Source organism: Phocoena sinus, chromosome 2 (assembly GCF_008692025.1).
Source record: "Phocoena sinus isolate mPhoSin1 chromosome 2, mPhoSin1.pri, whole genome shotgun sequence".
Taxonomy (NCBI): domain Eukaryota; kingdom Metazoa; phylum Chordata; class Mammalia; order Artiodactyla; family Phocoenidae; genus Phocoena; species Phocoena sinus.
The window spans coordinates 177,551,039-177,576,791 of record NC_045764.1 but is presented as its reverse complement, the minus strand read 5'-3'; the positions used below and the strand labels follow the sequence as shown (position 1 = coordinate 177,576,791).

The following is a 25,753-nucleotide window of genomic DNA, read 5'->3' as shown; positions in this document are numbered from 1 at the left end:
TGCAAACATCTGTTTAAGGGGCTCCCCCGCGGCCTGAGCCTCAGCCACGGTGGCCGGTGGGTCTGGGTCCTCTCCTTGACATTCTGTCTGGGGGGGGCAGGCAGGAGGTGTTCTAGAGAGGGACTCTGCTTTACCTCCGGAGGCCAGAGGAGGGCGCTGGCCCTGCCCGAAGAGATGCCTCAGCCACAGGGCAGGCTCATGTAGGCGCTGCACGGAACGGGGTGTGGGGCTCACCGCAGGTCACGGGCCCTTGGTGGGCGCACCAGGCAGGGAGGCCTCCTGGAGATGGGCCAGTGGTGAGGAAGCCTGGAGGTTTTGCACCACCGTGATGACACCTCTGTCCAAGACGCTGTCTTCAAATGGCCAGCAGGCCCGAGGACAGCCTGGGGAGTCGCCACGTTATCCACGAGAGGGCGCCCTCCCGGGGCCCCCAGTGGCCCTCGAGGCCACCGGGCCTCCTCTGCCTTCTCCTCAGCGTTGCCAGCGCAGGATGGGTGGTGGGTGCGGAAAACCCTCCTGGGAGAACGGTGGGTGGGTGGGATGGTCCCAGAAGGGGGTGAGCGACGGCCAGGTGCCCCCGCAGCACGCGCCAGTCGGGCCTCTCCCCTGGCCCCTGGAGGTGGGGCCTGGGGGTGCACATTCAGAGCTCACGCAGCTGGCTGGGGTGGGAGGGTGGGGTGCCAAGGGGAGAAGCCCAGAACGGGGTGTCCTCCCCCGGAGGAGCGAGTGTCCCCCCGAGCAGGGGAGGCAGTCCTTCCCTCAGGAGCGGCCTTCTCTCGGTCAGCCCCAAGAGGAGGGGACGGCGGAGCCCCAGTGCCGGCTGCGGACGCTGTCCTGGGTGCTCAGCTGCTTCTACCTCTGACCCAGATGAAGTGTCTATACCCCCCCAGGCTGAACTCTGACCCTGGACGAGGAACAAAAATGTCCTCCTCCCCCCAAATACATACCAACCCCAGAAAGGTAGCCCACAAGTCTTCCTTTTACAAAAGGCTTACCATCAACTTGGAGGCCTCAGGGTTGGGGGGAGGGGCAGCTGTTGGAGAAACTTGCGATCAACAGGGCCCAGGGAGGGGTCAGGGTGGGGAGTTGTCTGCCGTGTCCTGCTGGCCCCTTAGCTGTCCCCCAGTGGACCGTGAGTGCCTGGGGCCCAACCAGACATTAGGGAGGATCCTGGGCTGCCTCAGCCGTGACCGCTCTTCTCTGGAGTCTGCCCCCTCCAGCACCCCCTCTGGGTGTCTGTGCCCGACTCAGGGCGGTCACTCCAGGCCAGGTGTGCTGGATGAAGCGGTGCCAGTTGGACGCCCCTCCACTGGCCCCTGTGGCCCTCTTCTCCCTCTGTCACCACATGAAGTCCCCGTCCACTTTCGCAGCTGCCAGGTGTCAGTATTTTCCTTTTGGGGAAGGGGAGCTCCTGGCAGACCCCAACCAGGGAGCAGGCCTCGCACTGCCGGTCACTCCAGGGCGAGACCCACGGTAGGCCTTCAGCACACAGACAGATGACCGATCACCCACCTTCCAGCCAGCCTCCTGCACGACCCCCAGGGGACCTGCACTAGTTAGGGTTCTTGGATTGGGTCTTTTAGGACCATCCCGGCCCCTGCAGCCCTCAGCTCCCGAGCTTCAACTACCCACTTGGGGCACATTCTAAAACTCACACTAACCTACACCCCAACCCCACCCCCGCCCGATGGAGGCAGAGCCCAGAATTCGTCCCAGACCGGCCCTTTGAACAGAGTCGGGGCAGTCCTGGGGCGAGAAGTGCGGGCTCACCGGACAAACTGGGAAACCAAGGCCAGAGAGGACGTGGCCTGGGGACAGGCCCCGCGGAGGAGCGCAGCGGTCCCCGTCCCCGAGGGCCGCCCGCTGCGCGCTCCCGCTCCCGGCGCCGCGCCCTCGCTCGGCCCACGGTGGGGGCGCCCCGAGCGGCGGAGGCGGATGTGGGCGGGCGGCCGGGCGGGGCGGGCGCGGGGCGGGGAGAGGGCGGGCCGGCGGGACCGAGCGCGGCGGGCGGGCGGCCGGCCCAGCGCAGCAGCGCAGCCAGCGCAGCCCGGAGGAGCCAGCCGGCGGCCGCGCACGAGCTCCGGGTCCGGCGGCGCGCGAGGCCCGCCCGATCAGCGCCCGCCGCGGCCTCCAGCCCGGCCCCGGCCGGCCGGCCCGCGGGGATGCGGAGCGGCGGGCGCCGGAGGCCGCGGCCCGGCTAGGCCCGCGCTCGCGCCGGACGCGGCGCCCGGTGAGTCCCCGCCCGCCCGCCGCCCGCCGCCCGCCGCCGGGGCCCGGATTTCCTCCCTGCGGCCCGGCCGCTTTGTTCGCGGCCGCCGGGGCCGGGGCCAGGGCCGCGCGCGGGTGGAATGGAGGAGCGGGAGCAGGAAGTGGCCGAGCGCGGCCTGGGCGGGGAGGGCGCGGGCCGCGCCGGCGCTGGGGGTGCGTGCCTCCGGCCCCGGCCTCCCGCATGACCTTGGGGAAGCGGCTCCGCCGGGCGAGGCCCGGGCCGGAGCGGAGGGGTGCGGCCAAGCGCGGGGGGCCGGGGCACCGTTGCGGCCGGGGGCTGCCCAGGCGCCCGGCCAGGGGGGCCCCGGCGCACAGTAGGTGCTCAGGGGGCCGAGGAAAAGGCTCGCCCCGGCCCTTGTTGAAGTTTGTGGGTGGACCCTTGGAAGGGACCTCATTTTCCCATAGACAAAAAGTTGTCCATGGTGGCTGGGTGCCCAGGCCCTCCCACAAAGGACTGCAGCCCTCCTGGGTCCTGAGACTTGTTCCTGAGCTGGGTGGGTTCTGGAGGTGCTGCCCACCCAACCCGGAGGCCCGGGGCAGCTGATGAACTTGGTGGGTGGGATTGGTTCCCGAGTATTGTCGCGGTGGACAGAGTTGGGGCCCTGGGCCTGTGCTCTGTGGCCAGAGGGCCCCCGACATTCACTCCTGGGCCCCTCCCACCTTGCTCAGGCCACCCCTAACTGCTGTGAGCTCTGGTCCAGGTGGAGGGTGGGGTACACTTGTGGGGCTTGGTTCCCTGCCCCCCAGCTGAGCATCCAGTTCATAAACCAGTGTTTTGGACGCAGGGGGAGGGGGCCCTTCAGAGCACAAATTATTCTTATTTTTTTAAGGTTGTGACTTAAGTAATAATAGCAGTAATTCACCTTTGTGGTGAAGTCACTCACAGGACAGAAGCGGCGGGAAGCAGAGGTCCCGTCCGGGCCGCCCACCCTGTGCCCAGAGGCAGCCCGGGCCTTGGCTCGGCGCGTGTATTTCCGGGCACATGCACACCCTGTGTGTGCGTAGATACACTTTTACACACGGGGCCGTCGGCAGCTGTCTGACTCTGTCAGCACCAGGCCCTGCTCAGGCCCCAGTGGGGGTAGGGGCACATCCAGAGGTCTTTGAGTCCAGCCCTCTGCCTCCAGGCCACGCCTACTCAAGTGTCACCAGAGCCCCCTGTGCCTGCCAGGTGGGGCTCAGAGCCCTGTCCTTGGTGGTACCTCTTCCAGTCTTACTTGCCATCCCTGCCTGTGGGCTTGCTGAGTGTGTTGGGCAAGGAGCGTCTTCCCTGTCCCAGACACAAGGCAGTGAGTGGCTCTTCCTGTCCTTCCAAATTTAGCCCAAGACAGTCAGTGCAAAGCGGCCTTCTCTTGGTGCTTAGCCCATGCCTCAGGAGGCCAGTAAGGTGGGCTGCGGGAGAGTGTCTAGGTGGCTGTAGGAAGACCCATGTTGGAGGTACTCAGGGTCTCTGCCCGGCCTGGGTGTCCCCGAGAGGAGTCTTTCCCGGCCTGCCCTCATGAGTGCCCAACTGGAAGGGTAGCAGAGGACTGCTCATGGGGAGAGTGCTCTGTCCCAGGATGCTCGGAGCCGGTGATGTGAGAACGGGGTTTTGAGGGATGCCTAGGAGTTCATCCAGCAGGGGAGCATTGGGGTGGGCCACAAAGGATCAATGGCCAAAGTGTCCGCTCAAGAGAAGGCTGCTGGTGGGCCTCCAAAGGGTGGGTGCCAGTGCCTCTGAGTTTGCACAGTCCTCCCCATTTGTTGCCTCCTGGAAGCTGTAATTACGGGTCTGTAACCACCCTGGACTGGGTACTCCTTACAGACGGGACTCGTCGGAACCCCTCTTTGTCCCCAGTGCCCAGCGCTGAGCCTGGCAAAACCAGAGATGCCCAGCACATATTGGCCGAATGAATGAACCAGAATCAGACCGGCGGGGGCGCTGTGGTTTAGGAGGGGTTCGGCGTTTCTGTGGGATGGGGGTGTGTAGGGGGTTTTCATGTCACCCTGGAGGGCTCCGGGCTCTCATTTGTACCAATTACCTGCACTCCTGCCCCTGCCTTCTTGAGACATCACGTTTGAATTTCTCTCCTTTCCCAGTCTGGGGCAGGGAAGAGGAGCTCTGGACTCTGCCTGGGAACCCCAGCCTCTGGGCAGGAACACCATGGACAGGGAGAACTGGGCACCCTCACCAGGGGATTGGGGAGGCTGAGTGGTGTGCGCTGAAGCAGTCAGAGGGGTTGCCTGGAAGAGGTGGCCTCCGCTGGGCCGGCAGGTTAGGGAGGCTGGGATATACCAGGAGGGCCTTTTGGGGACAGGAGTGATTTGTACAAAGGTCAGGGGAGGTGGGAATGGGTCGGTAAGGGGGGCAGTGAGCTCTGAGGGCTTGGGGTTCCAGGAGGGGTGGTGGCAGGGGCTTGAAGCCCAGGGGGAGGGGAGGCCTGGGCCCAGGGAGCAGTGTGAGTGACTTTGTATCAGGTGCCGTGGCGGGAAGGCAGAGCGGGGGCCAGCGGGGGCTCTGGATGCTAAGAGGGCACAGGTTGTCTGGGAAGGCACACCCGGGCTGAGTCCCCAGGCGCTACGGGCCTCCTGGGCTCACCTCGAGGTCCGAGGAGTGTCCCCAAGCCCAACACAGCCTCACACTTCCCTCTGCTTCTTCCAGAGGCTGTTGACAGCCCGCTGGGCTCTGGGAGGACCCTGCTAGAGGCGTGTGAGCGAGGTCTGGGCCACGCAGGCCTGTGGGAGCCCCGGCACCATGAACGACGTGGCCATCGTGAAGGAGGGCTGGCTGCACAAACGAGGTCAGTGCCCGCGGGGCCGGCCGGGGGTGAGGGTCCCAAGTGGGCCTGTGGCTCCTCAGTGGCTGGGGGCGGCCTGGGCCGTGGCTGCCGGGCGAGCGAGGCCTCCCTGGGCTCCTGGACCCTCCTAGACCGGCCCGGGTGCGCTTTGGGGCCCAGTGTCCCCACGGCCTGGAGGGCATGGCCTCGTGGGACCTCCCGGGCGGGGACGTGTGCCCTGGGCCGGCGTGCAGCCCATGAGTGGCTGCCTGGCTGGGGCCGTGGGCAGGAAGAGCCACCCGCTTTCCTGGAAGGCAGTGAGGACGCTGGGGCCGGTCCAAGGCCTGGCGCATTAGTGGCCCGGGGCGCTGCCCGAGGGCTCCTGAGGGCAGGGCAGGGCTGCTTGGCCTGGCTGTAGGCGGGAGGGGGCTCCGTGCCACCCAGTGGCCCAGCTCGGGGCGGGTTTACACTGGAGCTGCTGAGCCAGCTGGCCTGGAGCCCCCTCAGCCTCCCCTGTGCTCACTCATATGGCCCTGTGCCCAGGGAGGGGCTCAGTGAGGAGCTGCTGGGACGGGAGCTCAGGCCTGGGCCCCTCACCTTCCGGCCCTGCCTGCCCCACGGCCCTCTGGTGCTTAGGGGCCGGTGGTTGGGGGCTGGACAGGCCTCCTGTCCAGGTGCCTGGGTAAGTCACTCCCTCCTGCTCCAGGGCGGGGATTGGCCAGTCACCACCTGCTCCCCCAACTTGCTCTTCCTCCAGACCTGTTCCCTCCTAAAGCTCTGGCGATCCCATGCTAGCTAGCCACTAGCCACGCCACTCTTCACGCACACCCTCTGGTGAGGGTGTCCCCGTCCCCACCTCGGGATCCCACGGGCTGTTGGGAGGGGGAACCTCAGACATAGGTGGAGCACACAGGGAGGCACGGCAAAAGTGGGTGTCACGAGACTGGGTTTTGTGGGATGCATAGGAGCCTCCCAGCAGAGCAGGCTGGGAAGCTGCAGGAGCTGCGTTGGGCAGCACAGGAGTGACGGAGCTGAGACCTCAAGGGGCTGCAGAGGGCACGAAGCAGGGGATCAAGGATGTGGTCTGCTATGTGTTTTTAGAGCTCACTTAGGCGGCTGCCGGGAGGACAGTGCACTGGGCCTCAAGACGGAGGTGAGGTGGCCGCAGGGGCCTGTGGTCCGTGGCGAGCTCCTCCAAGGTTTCCTGCACCCAGCGGCCTTCTGGATCCCCTCCCCCAATGTTTACCCCTTCCTGACCCCCAGGAGTACCACTTCTTGTGCCTGGAGCCTCCCACCCCCGCTCCCCATCAGGTCCTACTCTGTCTGCCTCACCTCAGCCCTCTTTGGTGGCAAGGATGCCCTCTCTGACCCTGGTCCCCGTCCTCCCCTCTGTGCCTGGTGGCAGCACAAGAGCACACGGGGACCGGTACCCCTTAATCCTTGGCAACTGTTTGTTAACTGTTCGATTAAGGACTGACCTAGGAGATGCCTAGGCCTCAGGGCTGCCAGGGCTCCTGTCCCAGTTACCGGGGCATCCACTGGCCAGCCAGGCTCGGGTGGGAGTGCCCCTCTCACGCTGGGTGAAGTTTAGAGTGCCGCCCTGGGTGTGTGCGCTGGGGGCTCGGGGTGTCGGGCCCAGTGGGGCATCCAGGGAGCTGGGCTTTGACCTGACTCGGCTGCCCCATCCCTGTGTCCTTCTCCAAGGGCAAGTCTGTTGACTCCGTGGGCCTCGGTTTCCCTATGGGTACAGTGGTGGTGGGCAAGGGCCTGGTGGGGTCAGCCCTGGGGCAGAGTGCAGCCAAACTTGGGCCGGGACAGAGGGTCCTACGCGCCCACGTGCCTCCTCTCTTCTTTCTCCAGCCCACGTGCCAGCCCAGGCGGTGTGTGGGGCGGCGATGTGGCCCTGGCCCTCTTGTAGCCCGGGAGGGGCTGTGCCGTGTCCCACCTCCACTGCCTGCCCTCCGCTCCCCCTTCCTAGTGACCCCGTGGGAAGCTCTGTGTGTTGCAGGCTCACCCCACCGCCCCCACTGCTGTCTTGTTCTCTCTGTCCTCTTGTCCGTCTCTCAGTCCATCTTTTACGAATCTGTGCTTTCCCACAAACATGGGCTCTTCCTGTGTGCTGGACTTTGGGGTGACTGGGTGAAAGGAACAGGGGTCATGTGGCCGAGGGGTGGGAAATGGGTGGGCTTGGGTTAGATGTTGGGGGATCGAGGAGGACCCCGATTTGGGGCTGGAGGTACGCAGCGGTGCCATTTCCTGAGACTGGGGTGGGGAGGCTCGCGTACCCTTCCTGGGTGTGGATAGCGTCCTGGCCTTGGTTGTGCGCGGGCGGACGTGCAGGCCGAACCCCACTTCACGGGCAGGAGGGTGGACGGTTTGAAGATACTTCTGTGTACGTGCTCCGCTCCCAGAACCCTCCCTCACCTGCAGCGTCACGCCCACCCCCTGGCCCCGGCCCCGCCTCTCAGGACTGGCTGGAAGAGGGAGCCGGGCCTCCTGTGGGGTGGCTCTGGGTAGAGCTGGGGGGTCCCTGGGCTGGGAGCGGGCGGAGGGCTCCTGCAGCAGTGGTGTCAGGTGCCACCGCCGCCCTGCCCCCTTCCCCCACCGGGGGTCTGATCCCCAGGGGGGTTTGGGGAGCTCCGGCTGTCCTCCAGCTCCTCGCAGACCCCTGAGGCCCCCCACGCTCTTGCTTCTTGTTACGTAGGTTGGGGGGCTGTTGTGGGATGAGGGCCTGCATTGCCCACCGTGCCGTGTCTGCCCTGCGTCCAGCCCAGGGCCTGCACGTGAGGGGCGAAGGAACCTTCAGGGCTGAGTGGGTGTTGAGAGTTGACCCAACAGCCCGTTGGCCAGGGTCAGGGCAGGACAGACCCCTGGCCCCCAGCTCCTTCTCCCGCCCCTCAGGGACATGGGCTCCCTCCCTCCCATCTCTGAGGAGGGCCCGGGGCTGCGGCCCTGGTGTCCTGATGCGTGTACTCTGGGCCAGAGCCGCCGAGGGGCAGAGGAGAGCCCGGGCTGGCGGCTGACGCCACAGCTCGAGTCCCAGCGTGGTGCTGCCCTGCGGCACCCAGCAGGCCCCCTGGGCCTCGGTGTCCCCGGCTGTCCCCAGGAGAGAGGGGTCCAGCTGCCCAAGGCTCAGAAGGTGGTGAGGAGGGCTGAGCCAGGTGGGGCCGCAGGGACCGTGTGCAGATGTCCTGCGAGACGGGTGGACAGCCCGAGCTATGGGTGGGTGTCCCCAGAGGTGGGCAGCCTTCCTGATAAAGCGGGACGTTCTGAGTGAGTGACGGGCAGGCATCCCGAGCGATGGGCAGCCCCCCCAAGCTGTGGGTGGACAGCCCGAGTGGTGGGCAGCTGCCGTTCAGCTCCAGCCGCGGGTGCCGGGGGCCGGTGGGCTCGGTGTGGCTCAGAAAGTCGCCTTTCCAAAGGTTTGGTCTGTTATGTGCACTCTCCTGACATCTGAAGGTTGACAGTTTAAAAACCTTGTCCTCCTTCAGGATGCGGGTCTGGCTGGACTTGGCCTGCGGCCTCCGGTTTTGTCTTTAGGCTGTGTGCGGTGCGCGAGGCCACGGGCCTGAGTCCGTGCAGCTGCTTTGGGACGTGTCCCCAGGGCCCCGTCGTCCCTGCCCACTTGCCCTGGTGCCCGCCGGGCTGTGCACCACCTCGGCTGCAGCCCAGCCCCACGGAGAGCTGCTCCAGCAGAGCCCCACCCGCGGGTCCCACCCTTGGAGCCCGTGGAGGGCGCAGGGTCTGTGGGCGTCCTAGTTGTCTCCAACCCATGGACGCGCCAGCTGGGCCACATGGGCCGGGAGAAGGGAGGACGGCAGTGAGATGCTGTCCACGGGGTGAAGGGAGGGGCTGAGGGTCTGGGTGGGGGTGGGGCACCGGCCTCGGGGACCCCTGGGCTCACGTGGGCCAGCTGCTGGCCTGGCCAGGAGGGTCCGTTAGGGCAGCCAGCACGCCGCAGCCCGGCGGGGAGTGCTGAGGGCCGGGGTGCAGGAGAGCTGGGCTGTGGGCACGGGGTCCCCCGTCCAGGACCCTCCCTGGACGTGACCCCAGGTGAGGTCTGCCCGGTGCGTGCACACGTGGGAGGCTAGCGTCTGTGCGTCAGCTTAACTACCCCCACCCCAGGAGCGGCGGGCCTGGTGGCGCCACGTGTTCACGGGGCTCGGTGGGGCTGGTCCCTGGCACTCTCAGGCCTGGCTGTGCCCCCACCCACCCACCCACACGCAGCCCATTTCTGGCCCAGACCCTCCCCCCGTTCCAGGCCCTTGCCATCCCGCTGTGCTGGTCCCAGGCGTCCTGGTGGGGGGCGGGCTTCTGGGCTGTGGTGGCTCCTCCCCCCTACCCTCCCTCGGTCCTGGCCAGGTCCTGCTTCTGGCTGCGGCCCTGGGCTTTACCTGCCCCCCCGGTGGCTCTAAGCTGGGGAGCTGGTGGTCCCACCTGCTGACACAGACTCCCACCCATCCCCAGTCCTGGGCTTCCCATGGGGCGGGGCCGTGGGGGTGCAGCCCGGCTCCCCTCCAGAGGGGGCAACGGCTCTGCTGAGCGGACAGCAGGGGCCTGTTGAACCCACTTCTGAGCACAGCTGCCTGGGGGCCTGTCGTTGTGAAGCATCTGTGTGCACGGCCCCGGGCCACTCTGCCTGGGCAAGGGGTCACAGGGGTCACGGGACCGGCCGTCAGGGGAGGCAGGCTGCTTCCTTGGCCCCGTGCCCCAGGCTGGAGGTTGGGGCTGTCCTGGGCCCTCCGCCCCCGGCACCGCAGCGTCCCTGGCGCAGGCGAGGGGTGCCCAGGTCCCCTCCGTGTCTCGCTGCAGCGGAGGTCCACTGAGGCAGGTGCGTGCAGGCGGCCAGCCCAGGGGTGGGAGCAGGTGCGGGGGCCTCTGCTCCGTAGGACGCTGCCTGGGAGGGGGGCCCGTTCCTGGAGGGGGGCCCCTGAGCCCACGGGCGGTGGCACGAGGCTGAGGCCGAGGCCTGCCGGCCTGTGTGGGACTAAGTTTCCTGTTTTGTGAGCCGGTTGAGTTTTCCCTTCAAAACAAACAACGAAAGAGGAAGCTCGGGCGTCCTTGCGCTGGGGGATGAGGGGTCACCGCTGCCCCGGGCCTGAGGGGCCCTGAGCGGGCCGTGCTCCTGTCCGCTTCCTGGCCCTGTGGTGGCGAGGAGGGGGCCGCTACCGGCCGCCCAGCCACCCCAGGGAGCTGAGTGTGCGCCCTGTACGTGGAGGGGAGGGGGGCCTGGGCCGGGTCGTGTCAGGCCAGTTCCTAGAAGTGCCATGGGAGGGTGGGGGCGGGGGCGCTGGCGCGGCTGGCATCCCCTCTGCCTGGGCGCACCCGGCCAGGCTCGCTGCCAGCGCCCTCCCTGCGGGCCCTCCCCGCGGGCCCTCCTGTAACTGGAGCCGGCGGCCGCCTGCCGCCTCTGCACCCGTAGCGGTGGGTGCCCCGGGCCCCCGTCCACTCACCCCCACGGGTAGGCCCCCAGCCCGGCCCGGACAGAGGGCCGCGTGCGCTCACCCGGCCACGCCCCTGCTGCCTTTCTTCCTGTGTCACGCGGGGCTCCTTAACCGTCCGAAATAACGCTCGTGTTTCAGGAATGTTGGCACTGATGGGGGGTTGTCTGGTGCCTCTTCTGCCGCCCCTGGGGGCCTTGGGGTGCGGTCCCCTGGGCACTTGGTTTGGGCGCCCGGATCCCAGAGCAGGCCCAGGACCACAGACCCCCGGCCCCCAGCCTCCTCCCGGCTGGTTCCGCCGGCCCAGAGGCCTCAGCCAGCCGGTTGTTCCTGGCAGGGGTGGGGGCCCCATGCTGGCGCTCCACCCCGGGCTGGGGGGGCGGGGTACGCTGTGAGCTGGAGTTTGGGGGCTGTGATGAGCTCGATCGGGGCTGGGGCCAGGGTGGGTGTGGCCGGGAGCATGAGGTGACAGGGCTGGCAGCTGGGAGGATGCAGCCTGCCACCGTGTCACTGTGTCCCCACCACGTCCCTAGCCAGGTCTTGCTGTCCTCACGGCTGTCGCACCACGACGTGGCTCCCAGTTAGGGAATAAGTAAATAAGAGCTGGGCGGCTGGGAGGTGGAAGGCCCTCTCTCTGGAGGGTCCCCCGGATCTGTCCCTCATTCCCTTGCCCCCTCCCCTGTGTAGGTGGTGCTTTTTCCTGGGGGAGGTGGGGTTGGTGCTTGGAGCCCCTCGTCCCCCGGGGAGGGCCCTGGCTCACGGAGGCTGGGGGTCACTTAGACGCCAGGGTCTTGCTCTGCCTCTTCTGAGGGTCTGCAGGGAGGGGGTCTGGACAGGGCCGGTGCCCGCAGGGCTCTCCTTTCCTGTAGCTATGTCTGCAGGGAGGGGTCTGCTGCCACCCCACCTGCTCTCCCGGGAGCCCGTGCTGCCCGTCTGTTCACTCTCGCCCCCCCCCCACCCTCCTCCTTGCCTCTGCCTTGCCCAGGGAGCCCCGACACCTCCCTTGGTTTCATTGGGTTTATCCTGGGCTCTCAGCACAGGAGTGAGAGGCGTGTCCCTAGGGAAACATTCTGGAAACCTAAAACTTAAGTGCCGTGTGGCTTTGGGCAGACGCTGCCTGAGGGCCTGGGCCAGGACCGGTGGTGGCCAGAGTCCCCTCTGCCAGGGCCTGTGACCCAAGGGGCCAGCAGATGGGGGGAAGCTGGTAGACTGACAGGCCTGGGGGCTGCCTGCCCTGCCTTCCAGGCCCACCTGGCCTGGAAAGTGTAGGCCCCAGATGCCCCTGCAGGCAGAGGTATGGCTGTGGCTGCCCTGAACCCTGGACCCAGCCCAGCTCTTTCCAAGCAGCACCCCTGAACCCTGCAGTGGTGAGGCCAGGTGCACATCAGGGGGAGAGCGCGGGGGAGGTGGGTGGCGGGGCGGGCTGGGGTCAGGGGTGGCCCCTTTTTCTGGCCTGTGCAGCAGGTGATGTGTGGTGCCCAAGGAGGAGGGTTTCCGAAGATGGCCAGGACGGGGGGGGACGTCCAGGCCCAGGTGATGTGCGGGCAGCTGCAGCGAGAGGGGCTGTCTGTCGGTCGTAGCTGGTGAGAGGCCTGAAAGCTGGCACCGTCCTGGGGCAGCAGGAAGGGGCAGGGAGACCCCAGGGCCGTCTGCTGCACCTTGACGGTGGGGGCGGGGGCACAGCGCTGCTCCCTGACTGCATCCCTCCCTCTCACCCCGCCTCCCCACGTTCCTCTTGAGTCTGTGTGCATTGGGCTGAGGCCTTGGGCCCCTGCCTGCTTGATGGCAGAACCAACGACCTGCGAAGAGTTCTCGGTTTGTGTCGAGGAGTGAGCCCCGCCTGGGCAGCCGGACCTGGGACTCTGGCCACCATCTGCCTCTCTGTGACCTTGAGAGCCCTCTCCCTTGGGCCTCGTTTTCCCCCAGGAGTGACTGGTCGTAATGATCCCACCTTCTCGGCTTGCCAGGCAGCTTGGGGGCGGCCCAGCTGGGCTCGGGGGGCTGTGTTAGGGGAACCCTCGTCCTCCACCTGTCCCCCCGCTGCCGGGCCGGGAGTGGCCACCTCTCCTCTCCTTTTGTCCACACTGGCCGTTCGTGCCCCCGTGAGGACCCCGAGAGAGCTGCCCTAGGAAAGCGTCCCCAGGAGCAAGAAGCAGGCGGCGTGGCTCGCCCGCCAGACCTGGGCTCCGCCTGAGTGGGCGTGCCCCCTCCCGGCACCGGTTCTCGGGCTTTTGCTGACTGTCTGTAGTCTGGTGTCCTGCCGGTGGGACAGGGACACAGGGACGTGGGGACACGAGACGAGCCAGGCCCGCGCCCACCCCACGTCGCTCGCAGCGCCGGAGGGGGTGATGGCGTGAGGCAGCTGTCCATGAGCGATGGATGTGGCAGTGGCGGGGGACCAAGTGGTGGCCGCCGTCAGCTGGCACCCGCTCCCCCAGCCTGCTGGGGCTCGCTTCGCTGTGGAGAAACAGCTCAGCGCCGCCTGGCTCCCTGCCAGCCGCCACCTGCCACCGCTGCGGCAAAGCGTTTATCCAGCAGTTTCCCCAGGAGCTGGGGACTCTGACCGTCCATGGAGCTCAGGGTGTGGCAGCCAGCGGCCTGCGCTTGGGGGCTTGGAGGGGCTGAGGTGCCAGGCAGGGGAGGACTCGCGGGTGGCAGGCCTGGGATGCGGGGAGCCTGCTCGCTGCGCCCCTGGGGCCCCCAGCGGCTCGGCCTGGCCTCCGCGTCTCCTGCCGGGGGTGCCCTGACCCACAGCGCGGCCTGGGACCCGGGCTGGGAGGTGTAGAGGCACAGGCTGTCAGCCGGCACCCTTCCTGTCCCTGATCCTGGCTGTGTGGCCCCGTCAGGGTGATTTGGGCTGTGGGAGACAAGTGATGCTGGCGAGGAATCCCCCTTCCTTGAGGGTCCTGCAGCCCCTTCCTGGGGATGAGCTGGGATGGTGGAAGGGCCCTCCCGATGGACGACACACGGGGACACTGAGGGGGCCGGGGCTGGGGGCTGGGAGTCCCGGGGGGCAGGAGGAGGAGGGAAGCCCTGCCCTGGGCATCCCCCAGCACCCACCCCACCCAGGGCAGTTGCCTCCTCATCTGGAGCCTGGGAGGCAGGTGGGCAGGCCTGGGCATTCGGGGTTCAGGGGGCGTGGTCCCCTTTCTGGTGGCCGGGTGGGGCGCCAGTGTCTGGGAGGGGTGGGTGTGGTGCCGTAGGGCCCCTCCCCTGCCCCGGCCCAGGACTGGGCTTCTGAAAGAGCCCCCCACCTCGGGGGGCACTGAGGATGGACCCTCCAGGTGGGGGTGGGCACCAGACCACGCGTGCCTCCAAGTGCCCACCCCCAGCTCCGGTCTCCCGACCGGGGTGCTGCCCTGCCCTGCGCGGAGGGGAGCTGGGCCAGCTGTGACGTGGGGCTCCAGGGCCCCGGTCTGAAGCGTTCGCTCAGGTGGGATGGGGTGGGTGGGAGTCCTGGGCTGGGCTTGGGCGGGAGTGGCAGGGACGAGGGGACCCGACCTGGGCCCAGGTCCAGGCCAGTCCCTGCTGACCCCTGGTGTGGCCACTGCTGGGAGGCCACCCGGTGGTGGGCGGTCATCTGGCCCCAGAGACCAGGGGACACCCCTCCCCCCCCACCCCCCCAGTTTACGGCGTGGCATCTGAAGAGCAGACTTGGGCCTTCTCGCCTGTTCCCAGCATGGGCTGTTTGTGTCTGTGCTGCCTCATTCCCCTCGCTGGCCCACAGGTGTTGCAGCCGAGAGGACAGAGCACAGCCGTAGCCAGGCATAGGGCGGCCACCTCCTCCCCTCGCCCCTCCTGTGTACCCCCCGTCCCTGGGCCGGCCGCCCACCGGCGTCCTGTCCGCACTGAACTCGTTCAGATGGAGGCCACGGCCCAGGTTGCGGCTGGCGGTCACTTGTGGGCCTGGCTGGATGTCTGCAGGCGGGAGTGCCCCAGAGGCTGAAGAAAGGGGTCTGTGGGTCTCAGCGCCGTGGCCCTGGCCGCCCCGGCCTCCCCTGCCCGTTCCCACCCCCCGCCCGCCCCCGCAGCGGTCCTGGCTTCTCCTCCGGGGGTCTGGATGCCGGCTGCTGAGGGCCAGGGCCCGAGTGAGGCTGCCTCCCCGCCTGTCGCTTCCACCTGTGTTGCCCGGCTCCCGTCGCCTGGCCCCCCTTCAGTGCCCTGGGTGGGCTTGTGGGGTGAAAGCTGGAGGGTGGGTGCAGGGTCACGTGGCTGGGGGCGGGTCCCCCTCCCAGGGCCTCAGCCACAGCGGGGTCCGAGGCCCAGGCTGGGGCGTGCGGGTCCTGCCGAGCGCGGACGCCTCTGTGGGCACACACGTGCCGACTGCCCGCATGGGGTGCGGCGCTGGGGGGCCGCCGTGCTGGGCACGGTGGGGGCCGCCAGCAGTTGGTGATCAAGATGGATTCTCGGGGCTGCACGGATGAGGCGCTCATCACTCTCCCCGCGCACTTAGCGTCCCGGGGAGCGGCAGCTGGCGGGATGGGAGGCACTCCATCAGGGGCCGACAGCTCCAGACTGGAGCGCAGGCGGGTGGGAGCGAGCAGCGGGCGCCCGGGATGGAGCGGGGTGGGCCGCCTTCAGCCCCCGGAACCAGCTCTGCTCCACCCTGCACCGGGCGGGGGAGGCTGGCTGGGACCAGTGGCCAGGGGGCGGTCCCCGGGCCCGGGACGGGAGGCAGCGTTCAAAGGTGGCCTCACCACCTTCCCAGCCCACGTCCCCAGGAGTCTGGGGGGCTCAGACCTGGGTGGAGACCCCGCTAAATGCTGTCGGGGTGAGGGCAGGTTACCGGCTGACGCCCGGGTCCTCCCTGGCCCAGTGGTGTCTGGCCCGGTGGGGACCCCTGCCTGGGCTCCCTGGGGAAGGAAGGGAGTGGCTGGAGGCCCCGACTGCCCAGCATCCCCCAGAGGCCCTGGGTCGTGCAGGGTGGGAGCTGGGTGGTGAGGCGGGGGGAGAGGCAGAGCGGACCGAGGCGCGGGGCGCTGGGCCTTTGCTCGCCTTCCAGGTGGCTGCGTGCGGGGCCCAGCTCGTGGGGAAAGTCCGGCCCCCTCCCCTCCTGCTGCCCGGTGGCCCTCTGCTGAAGCGGGCGCCTAATTAGTAAGCTCTTTGGTGGTGTTCAAACTCCTGGCTCGGCAAAATGTAAATGAAGCGTTTTTTTTTGGGTGTCAGTATGAAAAATGGCACCGCTGGCACGTCGCAGAGGACATCTGCTCTGATTCCTGAGTGCGAGCGCCTGTTCGTGGCTGATGCTAGAGCTTCAGGGAGAACTTTCCTGGGCACCTGGGTGACCCGTGGGTGGGATGCGGGGGCCCAGGACGGCAGGTCCCAGCCCGAGGACCACACAGCCGCCTTCTGGGTCTGGCTTCACAACAGCGCTCAGGGCCCCTGGACAGCAAGTGTTGTCACACGGGCAGAGGGGGCTCTGTCCCGAGTGCCCATCCTGGGGACGTGCTGCAGGTGGGCTCGTGTCTGCCAGGCAAGCCCCCGTGAGTCGCACTCTGAGTGTGAGGCTGGCCCCCTCACTGCTGGATGCTAGCTAGGCTCCATCCTCTTGGCAGGGGCCAGCTGCGCTGGGCAGCCCAGTCGCCACGGTCATCACAGTAGCTGCCGCGTCCACCACCTGGCGGCACCCAGGGTGGGTGGGGAGGCCTCTTGGCCCTGAAGCCCCTGGCGGGTGGCTGTAGCTGGTCCCCACGCTCTGGTTGGAGACCCGCTGGTTTGGCACCACCTCCTCCAGGAAGGCCCTCTGGATCGGGCCGGCCTCCTCTCAGTTGTACCGCTTCCCCCAGGTCCAGGTTCAGGGCTGGCACTTCATCAGAGGTGGTGCTTTCATACAGTGAAACCTGTCTGCCCACCCACCCTCTGCCTGCCCCAGGGGAATCGGGGTCAGTGCCCGGAGTTGGGGCATCCTGGGCGCATCTGTCCCGGCACAACCAGCTGTGACTTACCCCGGGGAGCGGGCTGTGTAGGGGGACAGGAGCGTGGTCCGGCGGCTGCAGCCCCTCAGTGCCTGCCCGCCCGCCTGTCCTCAGGTGAGTACATCAAAACCTGGCGGCCCCGGTACTTCCTCTTGAAGAACGACGGCACCTTCATCGGCTATAAGGAGCGGCCGCAGGACGTGGAGCAGCGCGAGTCACCCCTGAACAACTTCTCCGTGGCGCGTAAGTGTGCCGGCGGCCGCCCTGGGTTGGGGTGAGGGAGCCGGGCTGGTGGGCGGGGCGGAGAGAGCCCTCTGGGCCCAGCGGCCCCACGTGGGGTCCCCCCGGCCGCGGTGTCTGGGGCCAGCAGCCCTCCGGGGACCAGGCTGGGCCTGCGGCCCTGTGTCACCTCAGGGACCGCTTAGTGGTCGGCTCCGGCTGCCAGGGATCTCCGAGCCGAGCCCGACGTTGTTCCGGGTGGGCTTCTGGAGGCCGGAGGGCCTGGCCTGGGGCAGCCGGCCGACCTGGGCCCCTCCTCCAGTGGGGGCCAGACAAGCCCACCAGGGCCCTTTTTCCCCAAAGCCCCCGGCAGAGGCAGGAAGAGAGTGTGGGGGTGGGGGGCAGCCCGCTTCCCGGGGCCTCCGTCGCCCCAGCACGAGTGCCCACCACAGGTTTTCAGAGACCCCAGTCCACCGTGGCAGTGCGTTTGTTCCCACCCTCAGCTGGGGTGCCAGGTGGGTGGGTGCAGCACTGCTGGCCTGGGGCGTCTCAGGACGCTGAACAAACTTGCACGTTTTCTAAACCAAGTGCTACTGTGGCCTCGTTACGTACCTGCAGGGGGACGGCAGGTGTGACCCTACCCATGGTGGGGGGCACCCAGGCATGGGGACGGGTGGGTGGGTGGGATGCTGGGCCGGGCGGGCCTTCCGGCCTGGTCCCTGTTCCCGGTGCTCTGCCCGGGCTGGCCTGGGACACGGGCCTGATGGGTGAGTTAGTGATGGGCTTGTCGACCAGCACACCCCGGGGTCCACCTGGGCTGCTGTCTGGGGTGCAGAGCACAGTCCTGGCTCCACCCCAGGCTCCTTCATTCAACCCCCACCCTCCGGCTGGCTCTGCCCTCCCTGCCACGTGCCTGGGAGCTCGGGGTCCTCTGGCTGCACACACACCCCCTGCCGCCAGACCGCAGGTTCTGGTCCAGGGTCTCAGGAGGGGGCGTAGCACAGGTGGCCCGTCCTCGGCTGACGGGGAAGGATTCCCAGCCTCCACGCCTGCAGATATTCTGAGGTGGGGGCCGTCCTGCCCACCCCCCAGTGTGCCTGGCCCCGTGCTGCAGGGCTTCTAGTGGGAGGAGCAGAGGCCCTGCGCCACAAGGGAGGCTCCCTTGGGGGTGCTTTAGCAGGGCCTGGTTCCTGTGAGCCCTGAACCCCCTCCCAGGCTCCTCAAGTCTCAGCAAAGCAGCAGGTAGAACGGGGGCCTGGGGGTGAGGGGAGGCCAAGGAGGCAGACCCCCGTCCCCGCAGCCTTGTGGCCGCGTGGGAGCCTCACTGCAGTGTGTCTGGCTCCCCGCAGGGCCTCCTGGGTCAGCCTGGGGGCTTCCGGGCTTGGGAAGGATCCTCGGCCAGGGGGATGCTGCCTTGCTGGGGGGCTGAGGCCCCTCGGGAGTGTTCCCCAGGCTGAATGCAGGGGAGCACGGTGGGGGGGGGCTCTCGGGAGGCGCATGGGAGGTGGGCACCGCCCAGAGGGGCTTCCTGAGCAGTGGGTGGGACTGGGGCCCTGACCCGGGCATTAGGCCAGCAGGGGCTTCAGACGCAGGAGCAGAGGCGTGCGGGAGGGGGGAGCGGCTGTGCGGGGGCCTCTGTAGCAGGGGCTCTTCCTTGGGGCTGGGTTCCAGGGTGGAGAGATGAGAAGTCAGGCCCTGGGTGGGTGTCAGGCGCCCGAGCCCTGGGGGCTCCCGGTGGTCTCCGATGGGCTGAGCGAGTGGGAGGGGGCGTGTGGGGACCCGGAAGGCTGGCCGCACAGGTTTTCCTCTCTCCCCTGCCCCGTGTAGACACAGGCCGCCCTCCGCATAAGGCTGGGCCCCCAGCCCCCTCCTGGCCCCGCGGCCTGGCAGACCATTCCTCGCTCCCTTGCACTCGGCTGAGGCCGGCCGGGGCCCCTCGCGGTTGCCAGGGCCTAGACGCTGGAATGTCGGAGACCCCTGCGCTGGCCCCGCGGCCCCCTCCCGCCTCATACAGGCTGGGCTGGAATCCAGCCCCTCTCCGGGCCTGGGGCACCTCCACGGTTCCTCGGCTGCAGGTGTGCGTGTCCCGGGTGTGCATGTGCCTGTTTCCACTCCCGTGTGCACCTGGGGGCATGGGCAGCAGTGTGGGGAGGGTGCAGCCCCAGTGGCCTCGGGGGTGGACAGGCAGCTTCTCCGGAGGGTGAGTCACTATCTCTCTCCGTCCCGGGACTGGCCCTGCGCCGCGAGGGGGCCGGCAGAGCTGGTCATCGTGACGCTGGGAAAGCGGTGGGATGGTTCTGCTCGGGGAGGGCGAGTTGCCCTCCCAAACCCCTCACCCTCCGGCTGGTTGAAGGCCGTGTCCTGGCTGGCAGGGGGGCTTGGAGACCTAAGGAAGGACCACGGAGGGTTGACCGGCCCCCAGACACCCCCTGAGGGGCGCCGCTGAGCTCTCTGAGCAGGGTCCCAGCTGGAGTGGGGGTCCCGGCCCCCTTTTACAGGGCGGGAGACCGAGGCTTGGGGAGGGCTGGGCTGTGGCGGGTGGGCCGGGGCTCAGTGCAGACAGATGCTCGCCTGCCCCCAGAATGCCAGCTGATGAAGACGGAGCGGCCGCGGCCCAACACCTTCATCATCCGCTGCCTGCAGTGGACCACGGTCATCGAGCGCACGTTCCATGTAGAGACCCCCGAGGAGCGGTACGCGCTGGAGACGAGTCCCGGTGCCCCAAGCCCAGGGACCTCGGAGGGGGCGGCCCCAGACCTGGGCGGGGCTGGGGCCTCAGCCGACTGACTGCCCTGCAGGGAGGAGTGGACAACCGCCATCCAGACGGTGGCCGACGGGCTCAAGAGGCAGGAGGAGGAGATGATGGACTTCCGGTCGGGCTCGCCTGGCGAGAACTCAGGGGCGGAGGAGATGGAGGTGGCGCTGGCCAAGCCCAAGCACCGCGTGGTGAGGCCCGGCCCTGCCCTTGGGGCCCTGCCCCGCCCAGCTCCTCGCACAGGAGTGAGGGAGGGACGCCGGGTTCGGGAAGGCCCGGGTGCCGTTGCTCCCACCGTCCCCCCGAACCCCAGGGCTCCAAGTCGGGGCGCACAGCCCCGTGGTCTCCCACGAGCCCTGGACCCCTCGGGCCCCACCTGTGCTCGGCCCCGAGGCTGGCCGCGGGGGCCCCGGCCTCTGGCACCCCTCACCACTGTTGGGCCTCCAGCAGTCACCATGCTGCCCCCTGACCCTGGTGCCTGCCCGCTACCCGCAGACCATGAATGAGTTTGAGTACCTGAAGCTGCTGGGCAAAGGCACCTTCGGGAAGGTGATCCTGGTGAAGGAGAAGGCCACGGGCCGCTACTATGCCATGAAGATCCTGAAGAAGGAGGTCATTGTGGCCAAGGTAGGGGCCGGGGCCGGGGCCAGGGCCGGGGCCGGGCCAGGCGGGGTGGGCGGCTCAGTGGGCCCTGTTTTCCAGGACGAGGTGGCCCACACGCTCACGGAGAACCGCGTCCTCCAGAACTCCCGGCACCCCTTCCTGACGGTGAGTCCCCTCTGGACCCCGGGGGACGGCTCGGGCACCAGGTGCTGGGGTCGCGCGGTCACTCGCACCAACCCCTCCTCCCCTGTGAATCTGGTGGGCTCAGGGCCCCGTGGACGGCGGGCGGGCCTCCAGGAGGGGCGGGTGGAGGTGCATGGTGTGGGGTCACTGGTGCACAGAGAGGGCAGGAGGCCTGGCCTGCCCTCTGGCCCGCTGAGACCCTGGGGGGCCACGCTCCCCATGCCCACCCTTCTGCACGGTCTTGCACTGCTTCCCCTTTGAGGCTCACTCCGGGAGGTCCCTGTCCTGGGGGAACCCGGGCCAGGAGGGGTGTATGGAAAACCCCTGGCCTTCTGGAGCAACAGGGAAGTGCCCGGAATTAGGCTGCCAGGCCCAGCCAGCTCCGCCCCCAGAAGGTCAGCAGTCAGGCGGACGGGGCTCAGGACTCAGGCCTTGGGCGACCTGGCGCCGGCCTCTGAGGTCTTGTGCCCGGGACCACCGTGGGCCCGTCCCCTCCGCTCAGCACAGCTGTCCTCGCTCCAGGGGACGGTCTGATCCGAAGCAGGGGCAGAGCAGTGGTCAGACTTGCAGCGATGTTTTTCCTGACACGTTTTCTTATGAGAAACATGACTTCAAGAGCAGACATCGTGTTTGTTCGTCCAGACGTTACTCGTTACCGTGGCTTTGCCTCGTCTGCTTCATTTTGCTCTTTTTCCCTCTGTCTGGCTGGAGGATTGTGAGGAGAAGGCCAGGCAGGCTCTGTCGTGCCCTCCACCCTCCAGTGGGTCCCTGTACGGGACGCTAACGTCGCGTTCCGCACATTCCCTGATCAGTGCGGCCGGCCTGGCCGTGCGGGAGCCCAGAGCCGGGGAGGATCTCCCGTCCGTGTTTCTGTGAGCAAGCAGTCATCAGCGGGCCTTTCTTTTAAAGCGAGGCCGCCTGTGGTTTCAGGTGTGAGGGCAGCAGGGCCGGCCCTAAAGGGGCGCCGCCTCTCGGTCCCTGGACCTGCAGCCACTCGTCCTCGGGCGCGGCCGGTGGGGCAGCAGGGTATCTCCCGCCCTGAACAGGGCGAAGCTCCCGCCCAGCTTGAGGGCCGGGTTCCAGCTCTGCTTCCCTCACAGGCCCTGAAGTACTCCTTCCAGACCCACGACCGCCTGTGCTTCGTCATGGAGTACGCCAACGGAGGCGAGGTAGGGCCCGGGTCCCGGGGCGGCCCTTTCTGAGCCTCGGGTGTCTGGGTGGCTGCCCTCCCCGCTCCCCGCCTGGTTAGGGCCTCCGCCCCGTGACCCTGGCCCAGGTCACCGGCCCCGCTCAGGCTCCCCGTCCCGCAGCTCTTCTTCCACCTGTCCCGGGAGCGGGTGTTCCCCGAGGACCGGGCCCGGTTCTACGGCGCCGAGATCGTGTCTGCCCTGGACTACCTGCACTCGGAGAAGAACGTGGTGTACCGGGACCTCAAGGTGGGCGGGGCCGGGGATCTGGGGCGGGAATGGGGGCGGGGCGTGGAGGCGGCGTGGAGGCGGGCTGACCCGGAGGCCGCCTCCTGCAGCTGGAGAACCTCATGCTGGACAAGGACGGGCACATCAAGATCACGGACTTCGGGCTGTGCAAGGAGGGCATCAAGGATGGCGCCACCATGAAGACCTTCTGCGGGACGCCTGAGTACCTGGCCCCCGAGGTGCGCGTCTGCCGCGCCCCGAGTCCCCCCTCCCCCCTCCCGACCCCCGAGTCCCCGTGTCTCAGGTGCCCTCTGAGCCCGTGCCCTGCAACCCCAGGTGCTGGAGGACAACGACTACGGCCGGGCGGTGGACTGGTGGGGGCTGGGCGTGGTCATGTACGAGATGATGTGCGGCCGCCTGCCCTTCTACAACCAGGACCACGAGAAGCTTTTCGAGCTCATCCTCATGGAGGAGATCCGCTTCCCACGCACGCTCAGCCCTGAGGCCAAGTCCCTGCTCTCAGGGCTGCTCAAGAAGGACCCCAAGCAGCGGTGAGCCCTGCCCTGGGCTGCCCCCCGGCCACCTGTGCCCCGAACCCCCCAGGGAACGACCGTGCTGGTGGCCGTGTGTGATGTCCCGGGCGGAGGGCCTGCTCACACCTGCTCGGGAAGAGCCGGCCCTGCCGGCACCTGCCGCAGCTGCCCGGGCCGCTGCCTGTGGGGGAGGGGCTGAACCTTGGGCCCGGCGGGTGGCGACCCCGTCACCGCGGCCTCCGTCTCCCACAGGCTCGGCGGGCAGCTCCTGCCCACCCAGCACCCGGCACCTGCCGCCGCTGCCCGGGCCGCTGCCCGTGGGGGAGGGGCTGAACCTTGGGCCCGGCGGGTGACCGCGGCCTCCGTCTCCCACAGGCTCGGCGGGCAGCTCCTGCCCACCCAGCACCCGGCACCTGCCGCCGCTGCCCGGGCCGCTGCCCGTGGGGGAGGGGCTGAACCTTGGGCCCGGCGGGTGACCGCGGCCTGTGGGGGAGGGGCTGAACCTTGGGCCCCGGCGGGTGACCGCGGCCTCCGTCTCCCACAGGCTCGGCGGGGGCTCCGAGGACGCCAAGGAGATCATGCAGCACCGCTTCTTCGCCAGCATCGCGTGGCAGGACGTGTATGAGAAGAAGGTGCGAGGGGCCCGTGTACGCCCCTCCCCCCACGCCCGCTCACACCCACCTGCTCACACCCCGCAAGCACACGTGAGGGGCCTCGGCAGCTGCTTCCTGCACGTGTGCCTCTGCACTTTGCCCTCGGAGGGACCTGGGAGCCCCAGGCCCTGGCCCGTGCTGGTGGGGTGGCCAGCAGGCTTAGGACGGTTGCCCCTAGGCGTGCTGGGTGCCTGTCTCCAAGCGTGCTTCCACCCCGTTTCCAGCCCGCCCCTCCCCTGCAGGCCACACATGGCCGGCTGGGCCTTTGTCCCTGTGAGACAGGGCTCTCCACCCTGCTCTGCTCCAGCCAGGGTCCTGCCGCCTCCTGGGCCTCCCTCCAAGGGCTCTAGTCCCAGCCCCGACCCGAGAGACCCCCTGCTAGTTCCCAGGCAGCCCTGCACCCGGGCCCGGGGTCGGGGGAGTGGGGGTCCTTCCTCCCGCCAGCCTGTCCCTCTGCAGTTGCCCTTGCATCCTGCGTTGTGGTGAGTCCTCTCTGTGGCCTGACGCTGCCGGGCCACTCTGCCGTCCGGGGGCCGCGAGTGAGGCCGGTGGCCCCGCAGGTGGATGGATCCCTGAAGGGCGAGGCCCCAGAGGGCACGTGGGCAGAGGAAGGCCTGGCCCCAGCCTTGGCTCCTGGGTGGGTCCTGAGTTGGGTCCAGGTCCAGGTCCAGGTCCAGGTGTGCCGGGCAGTACAGGGCGAGACCTGTAACGCAGCCCCCTTCCTGCAGCTCAGCCCACCCTTCAAGCCTCAGGTCACGTCCGAGACGGACACCAGGTATTTTGACGAAGAGTTCACAGCCCAGATTATCACCATCACGCCGCCCGACCGAGGTGAGGGGGCCTCCCTGCAGACGCCTTCCTCCTCTCCAGGCAACAGAACTCCGTGCTCAGCATTTTACTGGGAAGGCTCCCTCACGGGTGGCCGTCAGGGCGGGAGGGCCGCGGCCCCCGGCCCCGGGATCGTGGGGTGGGGGCTCGCTGAGGCTGGACGCGGAGTCTGGGAGGCGAGCCCTGGGGCCGGCCTCACTTGCCCGGTGCCCGGAGCTGAACCGCCCCTCCCGCCCGCAGACGACAGCATGGAGGGCGTGGACAGCGAGCGGAGGCCTCACTTCCCCCAGTTCTCCTACTCGGCCAGCGGCACGGCCTGAGGGGCCAGCCGGCGCGCTTGGGACGCCGCCGTGGGCAGCCAGGTGCTCCGGACGAGGGCTTGCAAGACTCGGGAGGAAGCCTCGCACGGATGATCTGTACTTAATGTTTCTTATTTCCGGATGCGTTTGGGCGGAACCATTGCCGTCCTCCAACACGGATGGGAAGACGCCCCGTGCTGTGGGCAGGGCTGCCCGCCTTGGGGGCGGTGTCCTTTCGGCCAGCCAGGTCGGGAGGAAGACATCCTGCGGTTTTTCTTAATTTATTCATCCAGTTCTCCAGACGTGGCCGCGGCCTTCGGAACAATTAGATTCGCGTAGGAAAACGTTGAGGACTTCTGCAGCCAAGTGCAATCGGGCCTGGGTGGGCCCTGCCCGCGGCCCCTCCGTCCCTCTCGCCGGCTGTCCCTGGCTGCCCCTGCCTCGGCCCGGCCCGCGGGCCCCAGAAGCCACCTTGCCGTGGTGTGCTGGCCTGGCCCCCTCTCGCTCTGGGTGGGGCACGCAGCAGCCCCAGCACTGAGGCTGGAGGAGGGTGGCCCCTGCAGTGGGGTTGGGCCGGCGTTCGCCGGCAAGATAGAAGAGCCAGGTGACATCTGTTGCCGAGTATTACGCTGTTCGCGTGCATGCTGGGGCTTCTAATCTCAGGAGAGGGCCCTCGCTCCGCCCCCTTCCCCATTGGGACGGTCTCACCCGATGGCTTCCCCTGGTAGCACCTGTCCTCGTAGAAGCTTCACTCTCCTGCTGTTGCCCTGGCCCCACCTGACACCCTTCGGAGGGGCCGTCGCTGCACCCCCCGTGTCTCCCGGCCGGACCCTGCGCTGCACCGTGGCGTTTTTTTATACTCAACTTTAGTATTTTTACTATTATGAGACTTTCCCTCCAAATTCTTCAATAAAAATTGCTTTTCAACTCTGTGGCTTGTTTTGCTGGGTGGCATGTGAAGGAGCATGTAGCCGGTCCGCTTGAGGGGAGCGCCCTGTCCTTCCTGCCCGGAGGCCCCAGGGATGACCTTCGAGGGACGATGTCCCCCCACCCCACTCCGGCGGGACTCACCGGAGCGGGGGATGCCCTGGCCGTCCCTGTCTCCACCTGGCTTCACCCCAGCCCCATGCCCCAAGGAAGCCACCCAGACTGCACAGCCGCCTGCCTACCAGCTCTGTCCGTGCAATGCCGCAGACCCCGACCACCAGGAAGCTGGCCAAGGCCGAGACTCGGGTCACTGCCAGGCCCTAGGGCCCGAGGAGGACCGAGAGAGCGGCCTGCCGGCGGTCACACCGCAAGCCTGGGACAGCCGGGAGTGGGTCCGGGGCGCCCGAGCAGCCCAGCGGGACGTGCCGTGGGCGCCACCTGGTGGGTGCGGGGAGGAGCCGGCTGCCGGCGCTGGCCCGCGCGTCGGCCTCCAGGCGCCTGCCCAGAGAGGGGTGGGCGGAGCCTCAGCTCCTCCTCTCTCACGGGGACTCAACCCCGCAGGCGTGGCCGGGACGGACCTCTCACTGGGCCTGGCGCCTGGGCCCGGGGGAGGGGGCAGAGCAGCCTGCTTCTCTGGGCTCCGGGGCCCGTGACCCCGACGAGACATTCCTTGGGGCGGGGTGGCTGCCCCTTCTGCTGGAAGGGGCGCCTGCGCGGAGCATGAGGTGGGTGGGGTCAGTCAGGCCTGCGGGTGCCTCTCTGGGCGGTGCCTGATGGCTCAGTTTTGACAGGCTCCCACAGCTTTTTTGGAAACCACAAACACACCAAATGTTACCTGCTAGATGATGCTTTGGATCCAGATTTCAGATACGTAAAAACGTCCTTCAAATTGGAAGCCTGTGCGCTGTGGGTAGGAATGTAAAATGGCTCAGCCTCTGGAAAACAGTATGGAAGTTCC

At 68.2% G+C, this 25,753-nt stretch overlaps 1 protein-coding gene across 4 annotated transcripts; it reads left to right on the top strand.

Moving 5' to 3' along the window:
- Positions 1-1,988: 1,988 nt before the first annotated feature.
- On the top strand, positions 1,989-24,800 carry AKT1 (AKT serine/threonine kinase 1). 4 transcript variants are annotated; one of them, XM_032622677.1, is made up of 14 exons: positions 1,995-2,230; positions 4,910-5,048; positions 16,495-16,623; positions 19,181-19,292; positions 19,398-19,545; positions 19,850-19,981; positions 20,057-20,122; positions 21,241-21,309; positions 21,451-21,576; positions 21,666-21,794; positions 21,991-22,106; positions 22,633-22,720; positions 23,470-23,572; positions 23,810-24,800. In XM_032622677.1, the coding sequence occupies exons 2-14, from the start codon at positions 5,003-5,005 to the stop codon at positions 23,887-23,889; spliced, it is 1,344 nt and encodes a 447-aa protein (XP_032478568.1). In that variant the 5' UTR covers positions 1,995-2,230; positions 4,910-5,002; the 3' UTR covers positions 23,890-24,800. The 4 variants fall into 4 exon arrangements, with proteins under 4 accessions (XP_032478566.1, XP_032478565.1, XP_032478568.1 ...); XM_032622676.1 differs by having other exon boundaries at positions 1,998-2,230; positions 21,892-22,106; XM_032622675.1 differs by having other exon boundaries at positions 1,989-2,230; positions 23,470-24,800.
- Positions 24,801-25,753: the final 953 nt, after the last annotated feature.